The sequence below is a fragment of the Carya illinoinensis genome, chromosome 10 (genome assembly GCF_018687715.1).
Source record: "Carya illinoinensis cultivar Pawnee chromosome 10, C.illinoinensisPawnee_v1, whole genome shotgun sequence".
In the NCBI taxonomy this organism is placed as follows: Eukaryota; Viridiplantae; Streptophyta; class Magnoliopsida; order Fagales; family Juglandaceae; genus Carya; species Carya illinoinensis.
Window position 1 is genome coordinate 1985623 of NC_056761.1, and position 26511 is coordinate 2012133.

The 26511-nt window shown below is 37.9% G+C and overlaps 2 protein-coding genes and 1 pseudogene across 2 annotated transcripts; all 3 read left to right on the top strand.

Annotated features, from left to right (window-relative positions):
* The first annotated feature begins 703 nt into the window (after positions 1–703).
* On the top strand, positions 704–7304 carry LOC122278825 (probable leucine-rich repeat receptor-like protein kinase At1g35710). The gene is made up of 3 exons (XM_043089031.1): positions 704–1030; positions 4792–6498; positions 6586–7304. Exons 1-3 carry the CDS (start codon positions 736–738, stop codon positions 6927–6929), a joined length of 2346 nt encoding a protein of 781 aa, XP_042944965.1. The 5' UTR covers positions 704–735; the 3' UTR covers positions 6930–7304.
* Positions 7305–11079: 3775 nt separating this feature from the next.
* On the top strand, positions 11080–12084 carry LOC122279492. The gene has a single exon (XM_043090176.1). It carries the CDS (start codon positions 11080–11082, stop codon positions 12082–12084), a length of 1005 nt encoding a protein of 334 aa, XP_042946110.1.
* Positions 12085–21612: 9528 nt separating this feature from the next.
* LOC122279496 lies at positions 21613–25501 on the top strand (annotated as a pseudogene).
* The last annotated feature ends 1010 nt before the right edge of the window (positions 25502–26511 follow it).

The window sequence follows — 26511 nt, forward strand, 5'->3', positions numbered from 1 at the left end:
GGTCTTTTTCATTACATCTATTATACACCTTCTTTTTAAACTTTCCGAAAACCCCACATCACACTAAGTTTTGCATTCATACCTCGTTTTCAATCCACCTTTTTTCGAGCCAGACTGATTGTAAGAGAGGAAAAAGCAAATTTAAAAAAATAAAAAAAGGTATCAGTCCCTACACCATTAGCAGCTTTCCATTGTCAATTATTTTATATGGTACCTTTTTTTATATTTTACTAATGGACGACCTCAAATAGGATTCAGCAAGTCAATTTGTTATTACTTTGTTAATTGCTTTCAGAGAACATTTTATAGCCGGTCTTATCTTTTAGGATGAGATAACATTAGCACGCAAACATCAATATTTGTTTAAGTGCACCGATATATCACCCCCTAATTATATGCAGTAGAGTACTATTATCTTTTTAATTCATTTAACCCAAAAGAAACTAGGCGAAGACTTCGATGGCCTACAAAATAAAGACAAAGCTTGACTCACTATTAGGAAAGTAGAAGTGTAGAAGGGGCACACACGGCAGAGTGAGTAATACATACGTAAATAAAGGCCCTTGCTTTTAACGAGTGAGATCCTTACCTAACATGAGAATCCAAAAGACTTTTCAAGTTTGATTCGGTTGCATAAAGTCCTATGGAAAATAGAATAAAGGGAAAGAGATAGGCAAAGTTCAGGTGGTGGTTATAAATAACGCTATTAACTAATAAACTCTACACGACATAAGAATGGCAACATCAACCTTCAAGAAAGTTTGCACCCTACTCTCCTTGTTCCTGTTTGTTCATCATGTGGTTTTATCATCAAATGCTAATTCGGCTTCTGCTGAAGAAGTTATTGCTCTTCTCAAATGGAAAAATACCCTTTCAAACCAAACTCAATCTCGCCTACGTTCATGGACTTCTCTTCCCAATGCTTCTGCAAATTCAAACTACAGTATGGATCTTTGTACTTGGTTTGGTATTTCTTGCAATCCTGCTGGAAGTGTTGTCAGAATGAACCTTACTAGCTCTGGCTTACAAGGTACACTTCATGGATTTTCTTTTTTGTCTTTTCCAAATCTCGAGTATCTTGATCTCTCTATGAACACTTTATTTGGGAACATTCCGCCTCAAATTAGCGACCTATCTAAACTCATCTATCTTGATTTGTCTGTCAACCTACTGTCAGGAAAAATCCCACCAGAAATAGGCCACCTAAGCTCTCTAGCCTGGCTTCAACTTTTCAAAAACCGTTTAGAAGGTCACATCCCTTCTTCTTTGGAAAATTTGAGAAATCTTACCATTCTACGTCTTTGGAAAAATAAACTTTCTGGCTCCATCCCTGAAGAACTAGGTCGGCTAAATTCTCTATCCAGCCTTGCTCTTGCCCAAAACAGTTTAGAAGGTCCCATCCCGACTTCTTTAGGAAATTTGAGAAATCTTACATTTCTAGATCTCTACCAAAATCAACTTTCTGGCTCCATTCCTGAAGAACTAGGTTGCCTAAATTCTCTAACCAGCCTTGCTCTTTCCAAAAACAGTTTAGAAGGTCCCATCCCTACTTCTTTAGGAAATTTGAGAAATCTTACCCTTCTGTATCTTTGGGGTAATAAACTTTCTGGCTCCATTCCTGAAGAATTAGGTTGCCTAAATTCTCTAACCAGCCTTTCTCTTGCCCAAAACAGTTTAGAAGGTCCCATCCCGACTTCCTTAGGAAATTTGAGAAATCTTACCTTTCTAGATCTCTACCAAAATCAACTTTCTGGCTCCATTCCTGAAGAACTTGGTCACCTCAATTCTCTAACCAACCTTTCTCTTTCCCAAAACAGTTTAGAAGGTCCCATCCCTACTTCTTTAGGAAATTTGAAAAATCTTACCATTCTACGTCTTTGGAAAAATAAACTTTCTGGCTCCATCCCTGAAGAACTAGGTCGGCTAAATTCTCTAACCAGCCTTAATCTTTCCCAAAACCATTTTGAAGGTCTCATCCCTACTTCTTTAGGAAATTTGAGAAATCTTACCCTTCTGTATCTTTCGGGTAATAAACTTTCTGGCTCCATTCCTGAAAACCTAGGTTGCCTAAATTCTCTAACCAGCCTTTCTCTTGCCCAAAACAGTTTAGAAGGTCCCATCCCGACTTCTTTAGGAAATTTGAGAAATCTTACATTTCTAGATCTCTACCAAAATCAACTTTCTGGCTCCATTCCTGAAGAACTAGGTTGCCTAAATTCTCTAACCAGCCTTACTCTTTCCAAAAACAGTTTAGAAGGTCCCATCCCTACTTCTTTAGGAAATTTGAGAAATCTTACCCTTCTGTATCTTTGGGGTAATAAACTTTCTGGCTCCATTCCTGAAGAACTAGGTTGCCTAAATTCTCTAACCAGCCTTTCTCTTGCCCAAAACAGTTTAGAAGGTCCCATCCCGACTTCTATAGGAAATTTGAGAAATCTTACCTTTCTAGATCTCTATCAAAATCAACTTTCTGGCTCCATTCCTGAAGAACTTGGTCACCTCAATTCTCTAACCAACCTTTCTCTTTCCCAAAACAGTTTAGAAGGTCCCATCCCTACTTCTTTAGGAAATTTGAAAAATCTTACCATTCTACGTCTTTGGAAAAATAAACTTTCTGGCTCCATCCCTGAAGAACTAGGTCGGCTAAATTCTCTAACCAGCCTTAATCTTTCCCAAAACCATTTTGAAGGTCTCATCCCTACTTCTTTAGGAAATTTGAGAAATCTTACCCTTCTGTATCTTTCGGGTAATAAACTTTCTGGCTCCATTCCTGAAAACCTAGGTTGCCTAAATTCTCTAACCAGCCTTTCTCTTGCCCAAAACAGTTTAGAAGGTCCCATCCCGACTTCTTTAGGAAATTTGAGAAATCTTACATTTCTAGATCTCTACCAAAATCAACTTTCTGGCTCCATTCCTGAAGAACTAGGTTGCCTAAATTCTCTAACCAGCCTTACTCTTTCCAAAAACAGTTTAGAAGGTCCCATCCCTACTTCTTTAGGAAATTTGAGAAATCTTACCCTTCTGTATCTTTGGGGTAATAAACTTTCTGGCTCCATTCCTGAAGAACTAGGTTGCCTAAATTCTCTAACCAGCCTTTCTCTTGCCCAAAACAGTTTAGAAGGTCCCATCCCGACTTCTATAGGAAATTTGAGAAATCTTACCTTTCTAGATCTCTATCAAAATCAACTTTCTGGCTCCATTCCTGAAGAACTTGGTCACCTCAATTCTCTAACCAACCTTTCTCTTTCCCAAAACAGTTTAGAAGGTCCCATCCCTACTTCTTTAGGAAATTGAAAAATCTTACCATTCTACGTCTTTGGAAAAATAAACTTTCTGGCTCCATCCCTGAAGAACTAGGTCGGCTAAATTCTCTAACCAGCCTTAATCTTTCCCAAAACCATTTTGAAGGTCTCATCCCTACTTCTTTAGGAAATTTGAGAAATCTTACCCTTCTGTATCTTTCGGGTAATAAACTTTCTGGCTCCATTCCTGAAAACCTAGGTTGCCTAAATTCTCTAACCAGCCTTTCTCTTGCCCAAAACAGTTTAGAAGGTCCCATCCCGACTTCTTTAGGAAATTTGAGAAATCTTACATTTCTAGATCTCTACCAAAATCAACTTTCTGGCTCCATTCCTGAAGAACTAGGTTGCCTAAATTCTCTAACCAGCCTTACTCTTTCCAAAAACAGTTTAGAAGGTCCCATCCCTACTTCTTTAGGAAATTTGAGAAATCTTACCCTTCTGTATCTTTGGGGTAATAAACTTTCTGGCTCCATTCCTGAAGAACTAGGTTGCCTAAATTCTCTAACCAGCCTTTCTCTTGCCCAAAACAGTTTAGAAGGTCCCATCCCGACTTCTTTAGGAAATTTGAGAAATCTTACCTTTCTAGATCTCTACCAAAATCAACTTTCTGGCTCCATTCCTGAAGAACTTGGTCACCTCAATTCTCTAACCAACCTTTCTCTTTCCCAAAACAGTTTAGAAGGTCTCATCCCTACTTCTTTAGGAAATTTGAAAAATCTTACCATTCTACGTCTTTGGAAAAATAAACTTTCTGGCTCCATCCCTGAAGAACTAGGTCGGCTAAATTCTCTAACCAGCCTTAATCTTTCCCAAAACCATTTTGAAGGTCTCATCCCTACTTCTTTAGGAAATTTGAGAAATCTTACCCTTCTGTATCTTTCGGGTAATAAACTTTCTGGCTCCATTCCTGAAAATCTAGGTTGCCTAAATTCTCTAACCAGCCTTTCTCTTGCCCAAAACAGTTTAGAAGGTCCCATCCCGACTTCTTTAGGAAATTTGAGAAATCTTACATTTCTAGATCTCTACCAAAATCAACTTTCTGGCTCCATTCCTGAAGAACTAGGTTGCCTAAATTCTCTAACCAGCCTTGCACTTTCCAAAAACAGTTTAGAAGGTCCCATCCCTACTTCTTTAGGAAATTTGAGAAATCTTACCCTTCTGTATCTTTGGGGTAATAAACTTTCTGGCTCCATTCCTGAAGAACTAGGTCTCCTAAATTCTCTAGTCATGCTTGATCTTTCCCAAAACCATCTAGAAGGTCACATCCCTATTTCTTTGGGCAATTTGAGAAATCTTACCATTCTGTCTCTTTGGGGTAATAAACTTTCTGGCTTCATTCCTGAAGAACTAGGTCGCCTAAATTTTCTAACAAATCTTATGCTTCATGAAAACCAACTTCAAGGTCCTATTCCCAGTTCATTTGCTAATTTGAGCAATTTACAATATTTGTTTCTTCGTGATAACCGACTTTCTGGTCCCATCCCACAAGGAATTGGAGGTTCCATGAATATGGGAAGTTTGCAACTTAGCAGAAATCAATTTACCGGCTCCTTGCCCGAAAGTATTTGTCATGGTGGCTCACTTCAGAATTTTTCAATATCCAACAATAGTTTCAAAGGTCGAGTTCCGCAAAGCCTAAAAAATTGCACAAGCTTAAAGAGAGTCTTCTTGAATGGAAACCAACTCACTGGAGATATATCTCAAGTCTTTGGTGCCTATCCAAACTTGATCATCATAGACCTAAGCCACAATAACTTTTATGGAAAGATCTCAAGTAATTGGGGACAATGTCTAAAATTAGGGACCCTCAAAATGAGTGGGAACAACATTAGTGGTATCATACCACCCGAGATTGGAAACTGGATTCAACTACATGTGCTTGATGTTTCTTTAAATCATATAGATGGGCCAATTCCAAAGGAACTTGGAAAGTTGACTTCTCTAGAGAGGCTGTGGTTGAATGGAAATCATCTCTCTGGTGCTATACCTATAGAATTCAATTCATTGACCAATCTCGAATTCCTAGACATATCCTCGAACAAATTGTGCGAGTCACTTCCACATAATCTTGGGAACGACTTCTTAAGATTGAACCACTTGAATTTAAGCCATAACAATTTCAGTGAAGAAATTCCTATCTCCCTTATAAGCTTATTTCAGCTCTCGAAACTAGATTTAAGCTATAACTCTTTAACTGGAGAGATACCGTCAGAAAGCAACAGAATGCAAAGCTTGGAGGTGCTCAATCTCTCTCACAATCATCTTTCTGGCGTTATTCCGACTACCTTTCAAGAAATGCATGGCTTATTGCATGTTGACATATCCTATAATGAGTTACACGGCCTCATTCCCAATAGTAAAGCATTTTTAGATGCTCCCTTGGAGTCCTTGCAAGGTAATAAGGGATTGTGCGGTAACATTAAAGGGCTGCCCCCATGCAAAAATTTATCAAAAAATGGCCGCCACAAAACCGTGTTCGTAATCATTTTCCCTCTTTTGGGATCACTTTTGGTTTTGTTCGTTTTCTTCCAAGTTCTTCTCATTTTGCAAAGAAGAAAGAAAGATCAACATCCCCGTTTAGAACAAAGTGACAAGGATGAAGGAGGATCTCTTTTTGTGTCAAGCACTTTCGATGGAAGAAAAATGTATGAAGAGATCATGAGAGCAACCGAAGCATTCAATGATATATATTGCATTGGGGAGGGAGCATATGGAAGAACATATAAAGCAAAATTGTCATCAGGTGATATGGTAGCTGTGAAGAAACTCCACCAACTACTTGACGATGATAATAGATCCCAAAAGGCATTCTTAAATGAGATAAAGGCATTAACAGAAATACGACATCGAAATATTGTCAAACTTCATGGCTTCTGTTCACATGCTCGACATTCACTTTTGATTTACGAATATTTGGAAATGGGTAGTTTGGCAAGAATGTTGGAGATTGAAGAAGATGCTAAAGAATTGCAGTGGAGTAAGAGGTTGAATATTGTCAAAGGTGTGGCTTATGCGTTGTCTTACATGCACCATGATTGCTCACCACCAGTAATTCATCGGGATATCAAAAGTAACAACATCTTGTTGGATTCTCAACACGAGGCCCATGTTTCAGATTTTGGTACTGCTAAAATTTTAAAGCTAGATTCATCCAATTGGACTTCTCTTGCAGGCACATATGGATACATAGCACCAGGTAATTTATTTCATTGTCCTGTTGTTCTAAGATTAACATTGAAGTAGTGAATAAGAGTTCAATTTTGTTCTTTTTCTACCTTCGCAGAACTTGCTTATACAATGAAGATAACTGAAAAATGTGATGTATATAGCTTTGGTGTGTTGGCACTAGAAGTGATAATGGGAAAGCATCCGGGTGATTTAATCTCCTCAGTTAAGTCATCTCCTCCATCAATTGAGATGGGTATTCAACTGAAAGATGTGTTGGACCAACGCCTTTCACTTCCAACGCCCCAAGTTGAGGCCGAGCTCATAAGGGTTGCAGAGATTGCTACTGAATGCTTAAATGACCTTCCAGAATCTAGGCCAACCATGCACATGATTTCTAAAATATTAGCAGCAGCCCAAGCCCCAAGTTGCTATCTCCAGCTAGAGCCATCTTTTGAATGAAGTTGAATCAAGAAAGTCATGTTCAATAGGACTTGCTAATCATATTTTGTGTGCAGCTGGTTCCATATTTTCTTTTTTCCTACCAAGAAATGTAGTTTCACTTCGATTTTAATATTTTTGCCCAATCTTTTGGAGTGTCTTTTTTAAGTGAAATGTTGTACTTCTTAATTTAAGTGTTCCATCAAAAAGATAAAAAATAAAAGTAGAAAAACAAATAAGGATAAAGGAAGAGATTTGCCCAACAACAAAGCTGTCTGTAGCTGGAAATATGGCTTTTTCCAGTGACATAAAGTAGCCGGAAAAGGCATAAAATTAGTCGGAAAAGAACATTTTTAAGGGAAAAATGAGTTGATTGGCATATTCTTGTGAAAATCTGTGTAAAATAGTGTTGTAACAAGTGTTGAAGCGATATACCTTGAAAAGGATTGAAGTGTGCTCATAATTGGTCAAGCCAAAGAGATTGGGTCGCTGGACCCTTGCTCAATATGGCGCTCGAGCGAAGTCGAGCAGATTGGGTCGCTCGACCCTTGCTCAATATGGCGCTCGAGCAAACTCAGGCAGAGTGGAACACTCAACCCTCGCTCAACACTGCGATCGAGCGAACTCAGACAGAATGTGTCGCTTGACCATCGCTCGAGCCAATGTTTTAGATCACTTAAAATTTAGGATTTTGAGTGCCTCCTTTATTTGGGACTATAAATAGAACAGGCTCTCTTTTGTTCTAAGGGTGGAGAATCAGAACAAAAACCCTAAGGGCCTCCAAGAACTTGTTAGAGCAACCTCTCCCCCATTTGGTTGATTCTCTCTTGGATAAACACATCTCCACCACACCACACTCAAGATCAAACTTCATGTGAGTCCATTGAAGTGGACACGTTCATTGGCTGGAAGAGTCCGGAGCTGCTGTTGATGCAGAGATCGAGAGGTTCTCATGGGAAGCTATAAAAAGGTCGGAGTTCCGACACTACATGCGTGTAGAGATCGAGTGGGTCACTCGTGGTGTTGCAAGTCAAGTTTAGCTACTACAAAGGTTTTGTGAGTGTCTCTAAATTGATTTTAATGAACTAAAGTTTCTATAGTGGATTTGAGGTGGTGTCTTACACCCGGAATGGTTTTAGATTTTGAAAATGTTCTTCAAATGAGTTTCCACTCCGTGATCAAAATCATGTGTTAATTATTTGTGTTATTTAATTCATTTATTAACTATTTGTTTGACTAATTTTCAAAAGACCATAAAAAATTGGATTACACCTATTCACCCCCCCTCTAGGCGTAGTGATTGGTAGAACAACTAATTTTTCAATTGGTATCAGAGCGGGTCCACTCTGCTAGGATTCAGATCCTGAGTGTGATCCTACTGTAGTGGATTAAATGGATAAGTCTCAATCACTCACATCTCCACCATTTTTTTTTATGGAAACAACTATGCGTATTGGAAAGTTCGAATGAGAGATTTCTTGAAGTCTGTGGATGAACGAGTGTGGGTTTCCATAACAAAGGGATGGAAACAACCGGTGGCATTCATTGAGGGAGTTCAAACCCCCAAGAGTGTGGAAAATTACTTTAGAGATGAAGTCAACGAGTGTAGTTGGAATAGCAAAGGCTTGGATACGATGTTCATGGCCATGTCCCAGGAGGAGTTCAAGAGAATCTCCATGTGTGAAAATTGCAAAGAGGCATAGGAAATTCTTGAGGTTACCCATGAAGGTACCAAGACTGTAAAGAATTCTAAATTTCAAATGCTGACCACCAACTTTGAAAGACTTAGGATGAGGGATGATGAAACATTTGATGGCCTCTATGGCAAACTTAATGATATCGTCAATTCTCGTTTTAATTTAGGGGATAGAATTCCTGAGAACAGAATTGTGAGAAAAGTCCTTAGATCTCTTCCTGCGAGGTTTCGTCCCAAAGTCACTGCGATAGAAGAAAGCAAAGACTTGGACAACATGAGGATTGAAGAGTTGGTGGGTTCCTTACAAACCTATGAACATACTCTTCTTGTGGATAAGAAAAACAAGTCCATAGCCCTCAATGCTATTAGAGAGGAGTCTAATGAATCTTCTGATGAACTTGCAATGAGTGACAAGGAGATAGGCCCACTTGAGAATAATGAATATCTTTCTAATGGACTTTGGACCCAAATTTTTGTTCTGCAGATACCGATTTTATTTTTTGGGCTTGCTAAGTAAGTTAAAATCTTTAAATATTTTTTATTTGAGCAAAATATTTTTCTTGGGTCAAAGAAATTAGCGGGACAATTTGTATTATTTTTAGAAGTAATATTGAAATCCAAAACTCAAGAAAAAATAGTCGAAACCTTCTACGATTAATAACCAAGCCCATGAGATCCTGTTTAATACTCCACGTTTTCGCAATGCTCGTCCATTTGTCATGCATGCACGCTTCAATCACGACCGTTTTACACGGCTTGCCTTTGGTCATCTCTCTTTTCCCTCACTTTCTAAGGTTTTGTTTTCAATCCTCTATTTATATTTTCTCTTGCACGTCATCAGCCTCTCATGCCCGAAAGACCCCTAGTTGACGTTTTAGTGTTCTTCTTCTCCTCTCAGTTTCTCCTTGACTCCACTCCTTTCGGTTCCTCTCTTTATATTTTCTCTTGCACGTCATCAGAACATATTGTTCCTTCTAGCATCTACCCTCCATTTGTGAACGCACGGCAGCCACCTGCAAGTAGGAATGACCAACACATGATGCTCTGTTTTGCTGCCCAAAAATAGAGCTTTTTGACTCAAAATGCACTACCCTGAAGCGTTTTGCCCGCTGGTTGCTACTGCTGCCAACGACGCCTCTGACAACAGTAGACGCCGGAGGACAGGCTCCCACCTTTGAACGCTGCCTTGGGTGACCCCAGTCCGTAACTCCCCGTCATACTCGGTGTGTAGGTCCTCTCTCACCTCTCTCTCTCTCTCTCTCTCTCTCTCTCTCTCTCTCTCTCTGTATCTCAAGTATTTTTCGGTCATCACTAACTATACTTATGATGTAAAACAGATCTGATGCATTTATCATGGAACACAATTTATTTTATTTCTTTGCTTTGATTAGTTGTGTGATTTATATGAAAATGATTCTATCTTTGACAAATTTGAGTGCTGTCTAAGTGGAGATGGAATTCTGCAATAGGTTCCTACAGGTCTGCATAAAAAATATATTTGCATGGTCTTGTTTTACCACTATCAGATCTATTTTACATCATAACTATACATCATGCACTCTACTTGTTTCCGAACTGTCATACCAACATACAAATATATTTGCGTATGGTGAGAGGCCAAAATTCTTGACTTTAATTATATATATTCATATTTTTGGAATTTTTGGGGTCACATATTTATTTATGCATATATATAAAAATATTATTTCTTGGCTCTTAGAGAAAATTGTTTTCGGATTTCATAAAATAATAATTAACCTTTATTTTTCTTATTTTTGTGGAGATTCAAAGATTTTAGATGGAGTAGTTAGAAGAGCCTTTTCACATTTTAAGGAATTAGGATAATACATTTATATTTTTCTAGAGGGCCAAAGAGTTTTTTATTTTTATTTTTATTATTAATTTTGTAAGTTTCGATTCGAGCTAAAGAGTTTTAGACGGAATTAAAACTTTAGCTTTAAGGGGCCAAACACACACATATATACATAGTTAACTTTTAAAAAAATAAAGGATATCATATTTCTCCTTATGGAGGAACTAATTGAAGGTAATTTATATAGAATTAAAATTAAAGGATATCATATTTCTCCTTCTGCTAAAATTACCAGAAAATTATGGTAATTTAGAGTTTTGGGAATTTAGGTTCTTGAAGAATTAAAATAGGTTATTTTAACATCCTAGGCTTAAATTATCACCGTAAGCATTATTGGCTTGTTTATTCTTGTGGTTGTAATAGTGTTAAGATTTATTGTTGGCTTTTCTACATTATTGGCTTGTTTATTCTTGAAGTTGGTTTCTTAGCATAACCCTCCATACACTGGTTATATGCAAATTTATGCTTCTCATTATATGCAAATTTAAACTTTATTTTGCTTTACTCATACAATTAAATTATTTTCCATACTATGTTTTAAGTTATTGATGATCTTGCATTCTCATAGGTTTCTGTTTTCATATTTAAAATATAGTTAAGCTATGGACAAAAGTTGGATGAAAAAACCTCGACATACAAAAGAGTATGTCGATGGTGTCAATGAGTTTTTGAAGTTTGCGTGCGAGAATTGTGATACAAATTCGTCGATTTGTTGCCCCTGTAGAAAATGTGGATTACGTAAGATGTTCATCCCCAACATGGTATATGATCATTTGATTAGGTTACACCATTTGGCATGCTCATGGGGAGAGAATAGGGGGGCATCTTACCATACTATTGATGCCCAAAATAATAATGAGCAAATAAATGAAGGCTCTAGTGGGATGACAACCATGTTACATGACGTTTTTCCCATGTTTGATTCTGAAATAGTGGAGGGTGGGCCTGAAATAGGTGTGGATGCTGGAGAGGCTGGACTGCAAAATGAAAATCGACAAGATTCTAGTGAAAGAGTTAATAAATTTTACAATATGTTGAAAGATGTTGATGAGCCATTATATGAAGGGTGCACAAAACATACTAAGTTTAGTGATATCGTACGTCTCTGGAATATGAAGTGTTTGGGTGGATTGAGTAATAGCATATTCACAAAATTGCTTGAATTTGTGAATGAGTTGCTCCCACCAAGAGCATCATTGCCTAAAAATGCGTGCGAGGCAAAGAAGTATATGAATGAGTTAGGTCTTGGATACGAGAAGATCTTAGCATGTCCCAATGGTTGTATGTTATTTTGGAAGGACAATGAGAATCTGGAAACATTCGTGGTATGTGGAGCATCAAAGTGGAAGCAAAAAGAGTCTATGGATGATAGGTCTAAAAAAGGTAAAAGAAGTCTAGCGAAAATATTAAGGTGGTTTCCGTTGAAAACAAGGTTGCAAAGGCTTTTTATGTCATCGAAGACTTCTTCACAAATAAAATGGCATGTTATGGGCCGCACAAATGATGGGATATTAAGGCATCCAACAGATGGCATGGCCTGGAAGACGTTTGATACACAACATGATGATTTTGCCTCTGACCCCCGCAATGTTAGGCTTGGTTTATGATTGAGCTGAAATATTGCATATTTTAGCTATTTAAAACCAATGTATTTTAAATTCTTCGTGACATTATTATTGGTTTTAGATGGAAAAATAGTTAATAAGCATAAATACGAGTTGTGATTTTTAATTGATTGATATCATGTTTATGCTTAATTTTACAACTATGATTTAATTGGGCAATATTTCCTCACATATATAACATATTTTTGATAATCTATTTTTTCATTTTAATTTATGTTTGAGTGTTATTTTTATCAACTTATTTTCAATTTAAATAAAATTCACATGGAATCCAAGACAAGATGACTTTTCGGTGGTTGTTTATAGATGCACGCGGTGAAGAAAATGGTTTGCGGCAGACAAACACATGCAACGTCAAATTCTAAAAAGGGAGTTGAAATCAAGTGGAGGCACATACATTGAAAAGAAAAATAGAATGTAGCAGGATTGACGGAAGAAAAAGGAGGAAAGCATGCCTGGATTTTCAGAATTTACGAAAAGCAGAAGAAAATGGATTTGGATGTTTACGGAAAGGAAAAAGAGGCTGGCTAGTGGTGAATGTTGGACATTTATGAGAAAAAGGCAACAGATATTATATTCAAGTAGGGGTGCTACCCGCCCCCTACGGGGCGGGGCCACCCCTTCTCCGCCCCCCGCCCCCGCATGAACGGGGGATGGGATTTTCTCTCCGGACTCCGCCCCCGTCCATGCGGGGGCGGGGTACCCCGTCCGCTGACGGGGGTGCGGGGGTGGACCTCTAGCCGTCCGCCCTCCGCGAATCGAGACGGAGGTCTCAACAGGGACGAAATGGAGGCTCTCGTCGTGGCGGTGAACCCTAGGGTTAAGTTCAGTGAAGAGCAAATCAACGCCATTCTCGACGAGGTTTTTAGGACATACGGCGAGTTCATCGACGGCGAGAAGGGCTTGACCTTCTGGAGTCCTCGTCTGGAGCGTCCTCGTCTTCCATAGCGGATGAGCGCGCAATCGAGTCCCAAAAGAAGCAGAGGACCTCGGCGTGGGCGCAATCGAGTCCCAAAATCGTCAACGATTTGGAGATTCTGATCAAGAGGTTGAAGGCTAAGCAAGCGAAAGATGAAAGGGGATAATTTCGACGCGTACTCGGACGCAGGGTGGTCGAGAGAATTGGGTCCTTATATATGCAGGGGCGGGGCGGGGGATTTACAGAGCGGGGTTGAGCCCCCTCCGTCCCCCGCCTCCGCAGTTCCCTTTCTTACGGGGCGGGGTGCCCCGCCCCCGGCCTGTGAGGGGCGGATCCCCCGCCCCACCCAGGCGGGGGCGGGGCGAACGGTGCGGTGCAGCGGGTGGCGGGCACCCGCTGCCCACCCCTATATTCAAGCATAATCAAATATTAGATGTCAGTTGGTGCAGGTAAAGTGGACTTGATTGGATGATATATTCACGTTGGAGCTGGAGGAGCTATGGAATATTATTTTGGCTGGCTCCACTCCCTTACGTTGGAGTGGAGAGACGTCTAGGAGATCTGAATTTTACATGTTGGAGTACACGTTGGGGAGTTGAGGGGAAGTGGTTCGGTTGGGACTTAATTAATTTTCATAGTGAAATGTGGGGACGTGAGAGGGAAAGGAAAGCAGATTAGGTGCTGGATTCATGATTGAACAAAATAGAGAGTTGGTGCTTTATATCATGGAGCGATGAATTATTGAAGAGCTGGCTGAAACGTGATCCCACGTCTGGAAGAAAGAGAAGAGCTGGCTGAAACGTGATCCCACGTTTGAATAAAAGGGAAAGGCGGTGCAAGTTTTATGAAAGGAGAGAAGTCGGTGGTACGTGGGGTGAAATGAGAGACGTAGACGTCTTGGAGGTCTGGGACCTTTCGGCTATTTATTACTCGATTAATTGAAGTGGGAGAGGGAGAGTGAACAGGGGAGTTTTAAGAAAGGAGAAATCGGTGGGTTGATGAGTCGGTCCATTGATTTGAGTGAAGGTCGGTGCTTGAGTTTTGATTGAAGAAAGAGTCGGTCGGTTCTTGGAGGTAGTTGTACGTAGAAGGGAAAGAAAAGGCTTGATTCATTGGAGGTCGGTCGGTTGAGAGAGAGTCGGTTGATATATATATATATATTTTGCAGGAAGTCGGTGCTTGAAGAGGGAAAGGAGTGAAGTTCGATCGGCTGGGGATTAATTGTTCTGGGAGGAAGTCATACGGTGGGGAGAGAAGAGGATGTGTCGGTTGGTTTGATTGGTTAATTATCTTAAAGGAGAGTTGACATAAGGTTGGAGGGAAGGTGTGTGTCGGTCTGGGATTTGGATTGATTTTACATTGTTCAGTCGGTGGGAACGTGAGAAGCTGGTTCTTTTCTGCTATGGATTTCAACTGAACGGTGAAGGGGAGTTTTCGTCCAGACTTTTCGTTCGGCAGCTTGTTTCATTTTACTTTTGTTCTTTTTTACGTCTTACGTTTATGGGAGTTGGTTTTCGGCTGGGTTTCCAGATTTTATTATTTCTAAGTTATTTTCTAGTACTTCTTGTATTCTATTTTAGTTTTCTAATAGAGAATATTTATGTGATTTCTATAGCACTTGTGATAAATATGGTTGGCTAAATTTTCATACTAAGGTTAGAGGTGAAGTTTAATGATTTAAATATTATTTTCGGATAACGTAAAATTTATTTTGTGAGCTTGATCGATTGAAGGATTTTATTATTGGATATTTTGATTATCTATATATTTATCTTGATTCATTGTGATTTTTGAATACAGTGAATGCTTGAGGAATCCCTGTGATATTCAAATAGATTTGTGAATGTTTTAATCATCAATCGTTCATGCTCAATCATTAGTGACTTTTTTTTCTTGATCTTAAATGTTAAATCTTCCAATTAAATGGAATCATTGTTCTAGTTTAATTGAAGTAAATCGATCGGAAACAATATTATAAATTATTAGACGGATCCTCAAAACCTTAGTCTTTCTCCATATCAATTCATTTTATCATTTTAGTTTTATTCAATTATTTCAAAAATCATCATCTCAGTAATTTTATTTTATATTCGATCGCACATTTTTTTAGTAATTTCTTTTCATTGTTTAAATGTATTTTCTTTATCACAAAAGTCAATCCCTGTGGATTCGATCCCATGAAGTACTACAACACCTATATACTTGCAGGTAAAACTGCACTAAATTTTTGGTTCATTAATTTGAGTCAAAGTTTAGGCGCAACAGTTTATCTGTAGATGACTTTAATCCTTTTGGAAACATGAGCATTTCTTATAGTACTTGGCCAGTTATGTTGGTACCTTACAATCTACCTCCTTGGATGTGCACGAAATGATCAAGTTTCATGCTATTGTTGATTATACCGGGACCATCATCACCTTCAATGAATATAGATGTATACTTAGAGCCTCTAATATCATAATTAAAGGAATTATGGGAGGTTGGAGCATCAACCTATGATATTTGCTCTAGAGAGATCTTTACAATGCGTGTAGCTTTAATGTGGATGATAAATGATTTTCCTACGTATGGTGATTTGTCTGGGTGGAGTACGAAAGGTCGTTTAGCATGTCCTATTTGTATGGGTAACACACAATCTAGATGGCTGAAACATGGAAAAAAGTTTTCCTATATGGGGCATAAACGATTCTTGCCAAGTAATCGTAGGTGGAGGATGATGGCAAAAACATTTGATGGTACACGAGAAATTGATCCTTCACCTACTATGCCAACACCTGATGAAATCTTGGAACAATTAGATGATTTAAATTGCAATAATAGAACAAATCATAAAAGAAAAAGAATTGTGGGGTCGACTAATGTTAAGGAACACTCAAGGAAGAAATGTAGTATTTTCTTTAGTTTACCTTACTAAAGATAATTTATTGCGTCATAATCTTGATGTGATGCACATTGAAAAAAATGTGGTGGATAATATTGTTGGCACACTGTTAAATATTGATACAAAATCAAAAGATGGCATAAAGGCACGCCTGGACTAACAAGAGATGGGTTTGAGACCACAAGTTCATTCGGTTATAACAGATGCAAACAAGATATATTTGCCTCCTGCTATTTTCACAATGAGTAACAAAGAAAAAGAAGACTTGTTGAAGGTTATACAAAATGTAAAAGTACCGGACGGTTATTCTTCAAATGTTTCACGTTGTGTTAAGCTTCAACACCGTACTATAGTGGGTATAAAGAGTCATGATTGCCATATACTGATGCAACAGCTCCTGCCAATTGCATTACGTGGGTCATTACCTAAGAAGGTAATAGAACCATTAATCGAGCTATCTGGATTCTTCAGGGGAATTATGGTTCACTTGACTATACATTTAGTTGCAGAATGTAAGCTTGGAGGACCTGTTCATTATCGATGGATGTATCCCGTTGAAAGGTATGCTATAGTTATTGAATTAAAAACACATAAATCTAATTAAAGTAAGAACATATTTTTTAAAAAATAATAAAAGTCATCTAATGATTTATGTGGTAGGTACCTACACCGACTTAAGTTTCTTGTGCGTAATAAAGCTGTGCCAGAAGGTTCCATTGCTGAAGGATATTTGCTGGAGGAATTATTAGCATTTTGTTCTCGTTATTTAGAATCCGCTCGAACGGTTTTCAATAGACCATCTAGAAACCCGGATGATTCTAAAGGGAAAGTTGCTGACGTTCGCCTCGATTTTACGTCATGGACCCAAGCACATCGCTATATTCTATTCAACTCTGACGTCACTCCATTCCGCATGTGAGTTGCAATGCTTGATACGTACGAATTAAATTATATTTAATTTATATTTGTGTAATTGTAACAAACATTTGTGATGTCGTGAACATATAATAGGATGCACTTGGAAATAATGAGGAATACAGTTGATGGGAATCATTTATCGAATGATGAACTACAGAAGAGGCACGAAGACCAATTTTGTAATTGGTTCGAAGACTATGTATGGATTACACCCCATTCAATATTGTATCACAATATTAATTTATTATGCCTCTGTAGCTAGTTTTTGTCATTTTAATCAATGCTAATAATCCAACCTTTCAGGTAATGAAAATGGATGACAATGGAAGAAGCAAATTGGGCCATAAAGTCGTAATGCATTCTAAAGATCCCATGTGAGTTGCCAAAGAATTTAAGCGAATTGTCATCAATGGCACAAAATATCGCACTAGGAATCACGAAAATGGGAAGAAAACTCATAATTGTGGTGTTAGTGTGTGTACTGATCAAGATGGCCCTATTTGGTATGGCCAATTAACTCGCATAATTGAGGTTATGTATTATGATGGGTCTCGATATGTGTTATTCAAATGTGATTGGGCAGATGTTGCTCGGAGTAGAGGTTTCAAGAGGATGAGTTTGGCTTTACTATTGTAAATTTTTCTCATCTAGTACACACTGGTAGTCGGATAACTGATGATCCGTTTGTTTTATCTTCCCAAGTACCTCAAGTATTTTATGTGGCAGATGAAAGATGCCCAAATTGGGTCGTCATCGTTAAGACAAAACCAAGAAACATGTATGACACTGGTGAAAAGGAAGTGACTGACGACGATGAGGATGAATATTTCATCAATGAATATTGAACCTGGTCACTATTAGTGAAGCTATTGAACCTGGTATTGACGATGTTATGTGGATGTGAAATGACATAGATGGAATGACAATCGAAACTCACTAATAGTGTTGAGGTTTCGTTTATATTTCTATAGGCTTGTTTACATCAATTTTCTTTTATATAGGCCTGTTTAGTGTTACTGTTTTTGCTATAGCGTTTTGTTGTTACTTGGGTTTTTTAATTTTGTTTTATATTTTTGTAAAATCCAAGTACTTTGATTGTTACCACGATATTCCTCCGCCACAAGTGATGGTTTATTAATAAATTTGGGCAGGGGTCACTAATGGACATGTGACTACCCTCTCTTTAATTTTTTTTTTTTTAAAAACATGATATCTCTTATCACATAAATCTATCTCATATCATGCTCAAAATATTATTATTTCTATTGATTTGCATATATGCAATTTTTTTTTTCATTTTTTTTTTGTATAGGTACAATGGGTTCAAAAAAGAAGGCAAAGACTACCATACCACACTTGTGAAGACAATCTACAAGACTACAAGCTGTCCATAGTGAGACACAATCTGATAGGGTGGCCCATTCATTACCCTTTGTCGATGAGCCACCCCTTTCCGTTAATAGGATGGTGGAGTCATCACCTTCTATAGATTGTCCTTCACAGCCATCATTATCTTCACAGCAAGAGACCCAACCTTCTACATCTAGCCAAATGGGAGGACAACTATCCACACATACGGAGATGAGCAGAGAGACCGAGCCATGCACATCTGTACCAATAGCACCTAGTTCAGAAGCAGAAAATGTCGACTCGTGTTTCGACATTGGAGATCGCTTTGTCGTCATCGTAGGTATGTTTCTGTTTTTCTTACTTATTATTTATTTAACTATGAATGACGATTTACAAAATACTAACAATGTAACTAAATCCATTTTTGCAGATAGTAATGGTGATCGAGTAAAGAGACCATTGCACTCGATTCCTTACATTTGGCATCTTCTAGAAGGGGAGCAAATTGAAATGGAGCTCAATCTTCTTGGTCAATCTATAAAAGAGCAAGACTCAAAGGTGGTAAGGTTTGGTGGTCTGATAGCGAGAAGTAATAAGTTGGTTCTAATAATTTACAAAGATTGGAGGTCGGTGCCTAAAATCGTGAAGGAGGAAGCATGGGGTCTTATAAATGTATGCTTTTTTATAAAATCATATTAAAACATTATTATTAATTAATAGGTATATTTTGAAATTTGTTTTTAGAAAGCTACTCACACACTTGTGTAAATTTATTTTGACTGTAGGGAAAGTTTAAAGTTCATGATGACAAATTGGATGTATTCAAAAAATGGATACTAAAGGACTTGGGGAAGAAATGGAAAGACTACAAGTATGCGCTAAACAAAAAGTTACTTAATGAAAAAGACACATCTGCAGCACAGGTTGTGGCAAGGGCAAGTCCCGATATGGTGGACTTAGAGCAACTGGCAGAGTTGGACAATCTTTGGTTCGATCCAGAATATATGGTAACAATGCGCACATTTTTGTTATAGATTTATAAAATCAACCAACTAGTTATTTTCATAATTCTCATAATCTTTGTGATGTTGTAGTCAAAATGTAATAAAAACAAGGATTGTCGTAAGAAGCAGGTGATTGTTCACAACGGAGGATCGAAAAGTTTAGCAAGATATGCCCATGATGTGGTATTTATTTAATTAATATTTATTTATTGTTGAATATTTGTTAATTCTTTGTTTTCAATATATGTGTTTAATCTAAAATATTGAAAGCAAAAAAAATCAACTGGGGCATTGCCAAGTCGAGCCCAGTTGTTTGTCAAGACCCATAAGAAAAATGATGGCACACATTATAACGATGAAATGAGAAAAAAAATGGTATGCTTATTTTCAAATTTATTATTTTTTAATTTTAATGGATTTATAAGATGGAGAATAATGTGTATTTTTTATTGTCTATTACTGGTTGAGATGGAGGAACTTTTAACACAGGACACAAATCCTATAGAAATGGGGTTTGGAGGAACCATGACTTGGAAATCAGATGATGTTTATTCGAAAGTTATGGGCCTAGAACGGCCTGGACGTGTGCGTGGTTTGGGGTTTGGGCCAACCCCTACAAGGCAAATTTGTCAACATTCACTATTAACTTCAAACCAAGAAGATGATATATCAAAGGAAGAGTTTGATAAAATGCAGAACGAATTAACTGAATTGAGGAACTTAGTAAACACATTTGTGCATGCGCAGGTGAGCACCCCACATATGTTTAGTTGATATCAGTCAACCTTATTTTGGAATTTTTGGACCCTCATTTGAATTTATATTCAAGCTTCAGGACAAAATCAAAATGAGAATGAAGAGGAAGAGAAAGATGAAGAAGAGGAAAATGCTTAAAAGAAAGAAGATCAAGAGGAAGATGAAGAAGAGGAAGAGAATGATGAGGACAATGATTGAGGGTCAGGATTATAAGTTAGACTATAATTGAGACTATATTTATGGTATTTGTCATATTTCGATGTTTGCTCTGTTTAATGGTATTTGCAACTTTCCTTAATTAAGACTAAATTTATGGTTATGACATATATCGACGTTTGCTCTGTTTTGCTAAGTTGGAATTAGGACGGATTATAAAAGGATAAGTGCTGGATTATGCATTAGTTTTACTACTCTTTTTGGAAGTTTTGAATTTTTGTATGATGTTTAACATATTTTATCATAAAGTTCACAAACGCCACATTCTTTTTTAAAAAATTAGAATAAATACTAGATCCATATTAAAAGATTAAATTTTTAATAATAGACTATTTTTTTCAAAATGAATATTGTACGACACTTGCACAATTTTTGAAAGGAATGCACAATACTTACATTACTATATTATACATTACTTATTAAATATTAAAGGAAAGAAATTAAACGGCGTCACATTAAGATCTCGACGTGCGAACTCTCTTCTTTAATTTTATTTAACCTCCCTCCCTCCAAAACTGGAATGCGATATATGGCATTTACAGGTAGGGCATCCTAGAAATTCAACTAAGATTTTGTGGGTATTTTCGTATTATTTAAATAAACTTTTTTATTATTTTTATTATTTATTTTACTATCAATAAATTTATAATAGCCTTCATTGCTGACGCTATATATTATTACCGGTGTCACAATATATACTTCGGCGCATTTATCAATTACCGGCATTTCATTGATCAATTTTCTGGTAAACGCCGCCAATGCTATATAATTATTACCTACGTAACAATATAAACGCCGAAAAACTACTTATTTACCAGTGTAAAATTAATCAAAGCCCAGCATTTGTTCAAAAGAAATAAACGCCAAAACACTCAATACTTTATTGGTGTAAACTCTATCAATTGTCGGCATTTTGTAAAACGTCGCTAAAGCTATATATTATTATCAACAGTATATCAAAGACGCCGGCAAACACAGTTAATATAACGGCGTATAATTAATAAAGTATTGGCGTTTGTGTAAACGCCACCAAAAATATATATTATTACCGGCGTAACAATCTAAATGCTGGGAAACTACTAATTTCCAATCGCATAATTGCTATCTTGGCGGCGTTGTTATAAATGCCGCTAAACCTATACATTATTACCGGCGTAAAAATTTAAACGCCGAGAATCTCAATAATTTACCGGTGGAAACATTAGGCGCTGGTAAATTTTTATATCTACCGGCACATAAACAAATGCCGCGGATATAAACGCCGCCAATTTTGTTTTGTTTTTTTTTTTTTTTTTTTTTGTAGTGGCGGTAACGTTAAAGGGCTGCCCCCATGCAAACATTTATCAAAAAAAGGCCACAAAGCCATGTTCATAATCATTTTCCCTCTTTTAGGATCACTTTTGGTTTTGTTTGTTTTCTTCCAAGCTCTTCTCATTTTGCAAAGAAGAAAGAAAGATCGATGTGTCAAGCACTTTTGATGGAAGAAAAATGTATGAAGAGATCATAAGAATACCTGAAGCGTTCAATGACATATATTGCATTGGGGAGGGAGCATATGGAAGAACATACAAAGCAAAATTGTCATCGGGTGATATGGTAGCTGTGAAGAAACTCCACCAACTACTTGATGAGAAAAGATCCCAAAAGGCGTTCTTAAATGAGATAAAGGCATTAATAGAAATACGACATCGAAATATCGTCAAACTTCTTGGCTTCTGTTCGCATCCTCGACACTCATTTTTGGTTTACAAATATCTAGAAAGGGGCAATGTGGCAAGAATTTTGGAGAATGAAGAAGATGCTAAAGAATTGGTGTGGAGTAAGAGATTGAATATTGTCAAAGGTGTGGCTTATGCCATATCTTACATGCACCATGATTGCTCACCACCAATAATTCATCGGGATATCAAAAGTAACAACATCTTGTTGGATTCTCAGTAAGAGGCCCATGTTTCAGATTTTGGCACTGCTAAGATTCTAGAGCTAGATTCATCTAATTGGACTTCCCTTGCAGGCACATACGGATATATAGCACTAGGTCATACATTTCATTGTCAATTTATTTTGAGATAACATTGAAGGCATGTGTAAGTGTTTAATTTTTTTTCTTTTAATTTTTTTTTTCTTGGCAGAACTTGCTTATACAATGAAGGTAACCGAGAAATGTGATGTGTATAGCTTTGGTGTGTTGGCATTAGAAGTGATAATGGGAAAGTATCCGAGTGATTTTATCTCCTTAGTTAAGTCATCTGATCCATCAATTGATATTGGCATTCAACTAAAAGATGTGTTGGATCAACGCCTTCCATTTCCAATGCCCCAAGTTGAGGCCGAGCTCATGAGGGTTGCAAAAATTGCTACTGAGTGCCTAAATCACCTTCCTAAATCTAGGCCGACTATGCACATGATTTCTAAAATATTAGTAATGGCCCAAGCCCCAAATTGGTGCATTCTCCAGCTAGAGCCATCTTTTGAATGAAGTTGCACCAAGAAATTCATGTTCAAGAAGACTTACTAATTCTATTTTGTGTGCTGGTTCAATATTTTCTTTTCTCCTAGCAAGCATCTTTTGGAGTGTCATTTTTAAGTGAAATGTTGTGTACTTCTCAAGTGTTACATCGAAAAGATTAAGGGCAGGTTTGTGGGTAGAGATGAGAATTTTGAATTTGAAATGAAAGTTTAAAATATTATTTTTTAGTATTATTATTATTTTATGATTTGAAAAAGTTGAATTGTTTATTATATTTTGGGTGAAAATTTGGAAAAGTTGTAATGATGAAATAAGAATTTTGAGTTTGAGATGAGAATTCTCATCTACCAAACCTGCCCTAAAAAATAAAAAGAAAAAGGAAAAGATCTGCCCAACAACTTGTGCTTGCTGCCAAATAGGGGTGTGCAAAATTCCGAAGTGCTCGATTCTGGCCGACTTCCGCTCCGATTCCGACTCCGACGGAATCGGAGGGTTCGGAAGTCGGAGTCGGAATCGGAGGGTTCCGACTCTGTAACAGAAGTCAGAATCGGAATCGGTAAACCACAGGTTCCGAATTCTGATCCCAATTCTGACTTTTTTTTAAAAAAAAAAAAAAAAAAAAAAAAAAACCAAATGCAAAACGACGCCGTTTTGCATCTGGTTTTTGTCGACCTATAACTTTGAACGGCGTCGTTCCATTTAAATGAGAACGACACCGTTTGAAATTTGAGTCACGGCTTAATGGCCTCCGGCCCTGCTCAAGGGCCATAACCCATTTCTCACTCGGAGTCCTCGACCATTCGACCTGACTCAACCATTTCTCCCATTCTCCCCTCACGCTCACGGCTCACTAACCTCAGCTGCCACAGCCCCCCATCGTACACCAGTCCGTCGTAAATTGGCGTCAGGTCATCGTCGCCGAGTCGCCGCAGTACCACCACTAGGAACCAAGATAATACAAGAGGTAAATATATATTTTTGCATTGTGTATTTACTCCAAATTTTTGAGTCGGATGTATTTGATAATTGGAAATTGGATGTTCTGTTTTCTACGTTGGCCGTGAATGTATTGAGGAGGATGATGGTCTTTTTCAGCCAGTGTGTTAGTTGGATGGAGTTTGAAGGCTACGACCTACGTGTTTGTGGAAATGTCACAAAGAAATGTCACAAATAACCCTCACAAATAACCCTTCCGATCACCTCCCAGCTAAATCCAATGTTGTTGACTGGAAACTCTTCTTTGTATTGGTGCATTGAGCCATTTTCTTTCACTTTGTCTATGCTGCAATTCAAGGCTATATTTGGTGATAATAAGTTAATAACATAAGAGTATACTTTGAGTCAATGTCCTAATCGATTGCAACATACTATACATATTTTAGTGGTGAAACGCACACCTATTTCTCCTAACTACTAGATCAACCGAAACATCCAGTGCCCACAAAAAATACATATGCAAACCTAGCTAGAAGCAGCAGTAGATACAAGGAAATCATGAACAATACATGAAAGTAAGATGTTGACTCATATGATACAGGCTTCTTATCTTGAAGGAATATGACGTTGTATAAAATACCAAACTAGGGTAATGACACGCACTCCATGTGTTTTACTGTGATTCCTAATATCCCTTGTTTGGTGTTTTAAATTACTTCAATCTAGCCTGACAAACTACCACCTGCATGGCCCAAAGGAACCATGGACTAGCCAAATCCTTTAGGACACTAGGCAAAAAAGCAGAGGGTGCTATTTCACACTTTCAAATTATGCCAAGAAATTGGCATAGGTCAAGCATCACAGACCTATATCCACTTTGATAAAAGTCGCTGGAAAGAACTCAGACTTGCTTATCATTAAAAATACATAGACACACAAGAATATAAAGAATGCAGTGTGACAAGAGGGGCTACACAAAATTTCTATAGATATCAAGGGTATTCATGTTCATCACAGTGGTACACAGTTTCTAGGAATTTAGCACATTACATGGTGGCAATACATTATTAGTGCGTCAACAAGCTTAATATTTAAAAACTGGTATTATTTGGAAAAACATTAACTATTTAGTATTTGGTGATAATAAGGATTATGGAAGATAAATTATATTGTATTGTCTATATTTTTTTTTAAATATTGTTTTTTCTTTTCCTCTTCTTAGTTAAAATATTTTTATATTGGTGGCTTTAATGTTCTTCTTCTTGTGTGCTTTTGTTCTACTTCATTTCATGACGCTTGATTTTATTTAATAAACTACTTTAATTTTTGGAATTAAATGTGTCAGATTTCAAGCTATGGAGGAAGAACCATATGGGATGCCAGAACAAGATCAGGATGCCACAATTCCGTCCCCAGCACCGAGATCCAGACCCACTTCCAGAACACAAACTTCATGTGCCAGTAGTCGATTCCCACTCCCGGTAAACATAGAAGATGAGGATACATTTAATGATGAGGAGGAGACAGGGCTTGGGGATGAGCCAGATGTACCACCACCTTCATCCGCGAGGACCAGACCACCACGTCCACGATCAAATAAAAAAAGGTCGTGGACGTGGGAACATTTCACAAAGGTTGACGGTGATCCCTCAGAGCCGCACGCAGCTTACAATCATTGTGGCACAGAAGTTGCATGTCATTCAAAGAAACAAGGCAATGCTGGTTTGATATCACATCTAAATAGTTGCCAGAGGTATAAGATAGCGAAAGGATTGTCGGCCCGAGATCAGACAACACTAAGTTATGAAACTTCTATTGCAACTGATGGTACGCAATCCAAGAAAATGGTCATCCCTCAATACAGTGAGAAGATGTTGAGAGATGCGCTTGCCCAGATGATCATTCAAGATGAGATGCCTTTTACTACAGTTGAGAAAAGAGGGTTCTGATCGTTTATCAAGCTTATTAAGCCACGATTCCCATTGCCGTCACGGTATACAGTGATGCGAGATTGTATGAAAATGCATTTGAAAGAGAAGGCTGAGATGAGACAAATGTTTGTGACGACCGGCCAGAGAGTCTCATTTACGATTGACACATGGACGTCTATACAGAATGTTTCATACATGTGTATTACAGCACACTACATAGACAGTTCATGGACTTTAAAAAAACGGATTATTGGATTCAAAGAAATAAATGATCATAAGGGTGCATCAATTGAGGCAGCGATGGATGATTGCTTGAAAGATTGGGGAATTCAGAAGGTTTTATGCATTACAGTTGACAATGTCAGTGCTAATGATACTGCAATTGAATGGTTCAAGCGGAATACGAGAGTGAGAGATGATGTCATCCGGGACCATGAGTTTATCCATATTCGTTGTTGTGCTCACATAATCAACCTGATTGTGACTGAGGGGTTAAAAGAGGTTGACGATTCCATTACAAAAGTCAGCAACATTGTGCGGTATGTGAGGGCTTCCCCGTAAAGGCTAAAAAAATTCAGGGCAATAGAAGAACAACTTGGGATAAAACATTCTCGGACGCTGTGCTTGGACGTTCCCACTCGATGGAACTCTACATACATGATGTTGGATGTGGCACAGAGGTACCAAAAAGTGTTTGAGCGGATGGAGGTGGAAGATGAGGGTCTGCGGTATGCTTTGCTGGAGCCTGCAGGAAAGGGGCTCGGTCCGCCGGACACACATGATTGGATGAGTGTAGGATTCTTTGTCACATTTTTGCAGATTTTTTATGATATTACAATGAAAATATCTGGATCCACATACACGACTGCAAACTTGTGGTTCAGTCAGATCTCGACACTACACCACCACTTGGAAGATGGTTGCGATGACCCTAGCGGACTGTTATCTGGTATGGCTCAGAGGATGTTGTCCAAATATAATAAATATTGGGGGCAAATTGAGAAAATAAATAGATTACTCTTTGTAGC

Excerpts from the sequence above, each read along its gene's own strand:
- LOC122278825 (XM_043089031.1), top strand. The coding sequence starts at position 736 with ATGGCAACATCAACCTTCAAGAAAGTTTGCACCCTACTCTCCTTGTTC. Across the intron at positions 1,031-4,791 it reads TACTAGCTCTGGCTTACAAG|GAATTGGAGGTTCCATGAAT; the intron begins GTACACTTCATG and ends CCATCCCACAAG. Across the intron at positions 6,499-6,585 it reads ATATGGATACATAGCACCAG|AACTTGCTTATACAATGAAG; the intron begins GTAATTTATTTC and ends CTACCTTCGCAG.
- LOC122279492 (XM_043090176.1), top strand. The coding sequence starts at position 11,080 with ATGGACAAAAGTTGGATGAAAAAACCTCGACATACAAAAGAGTATGTC.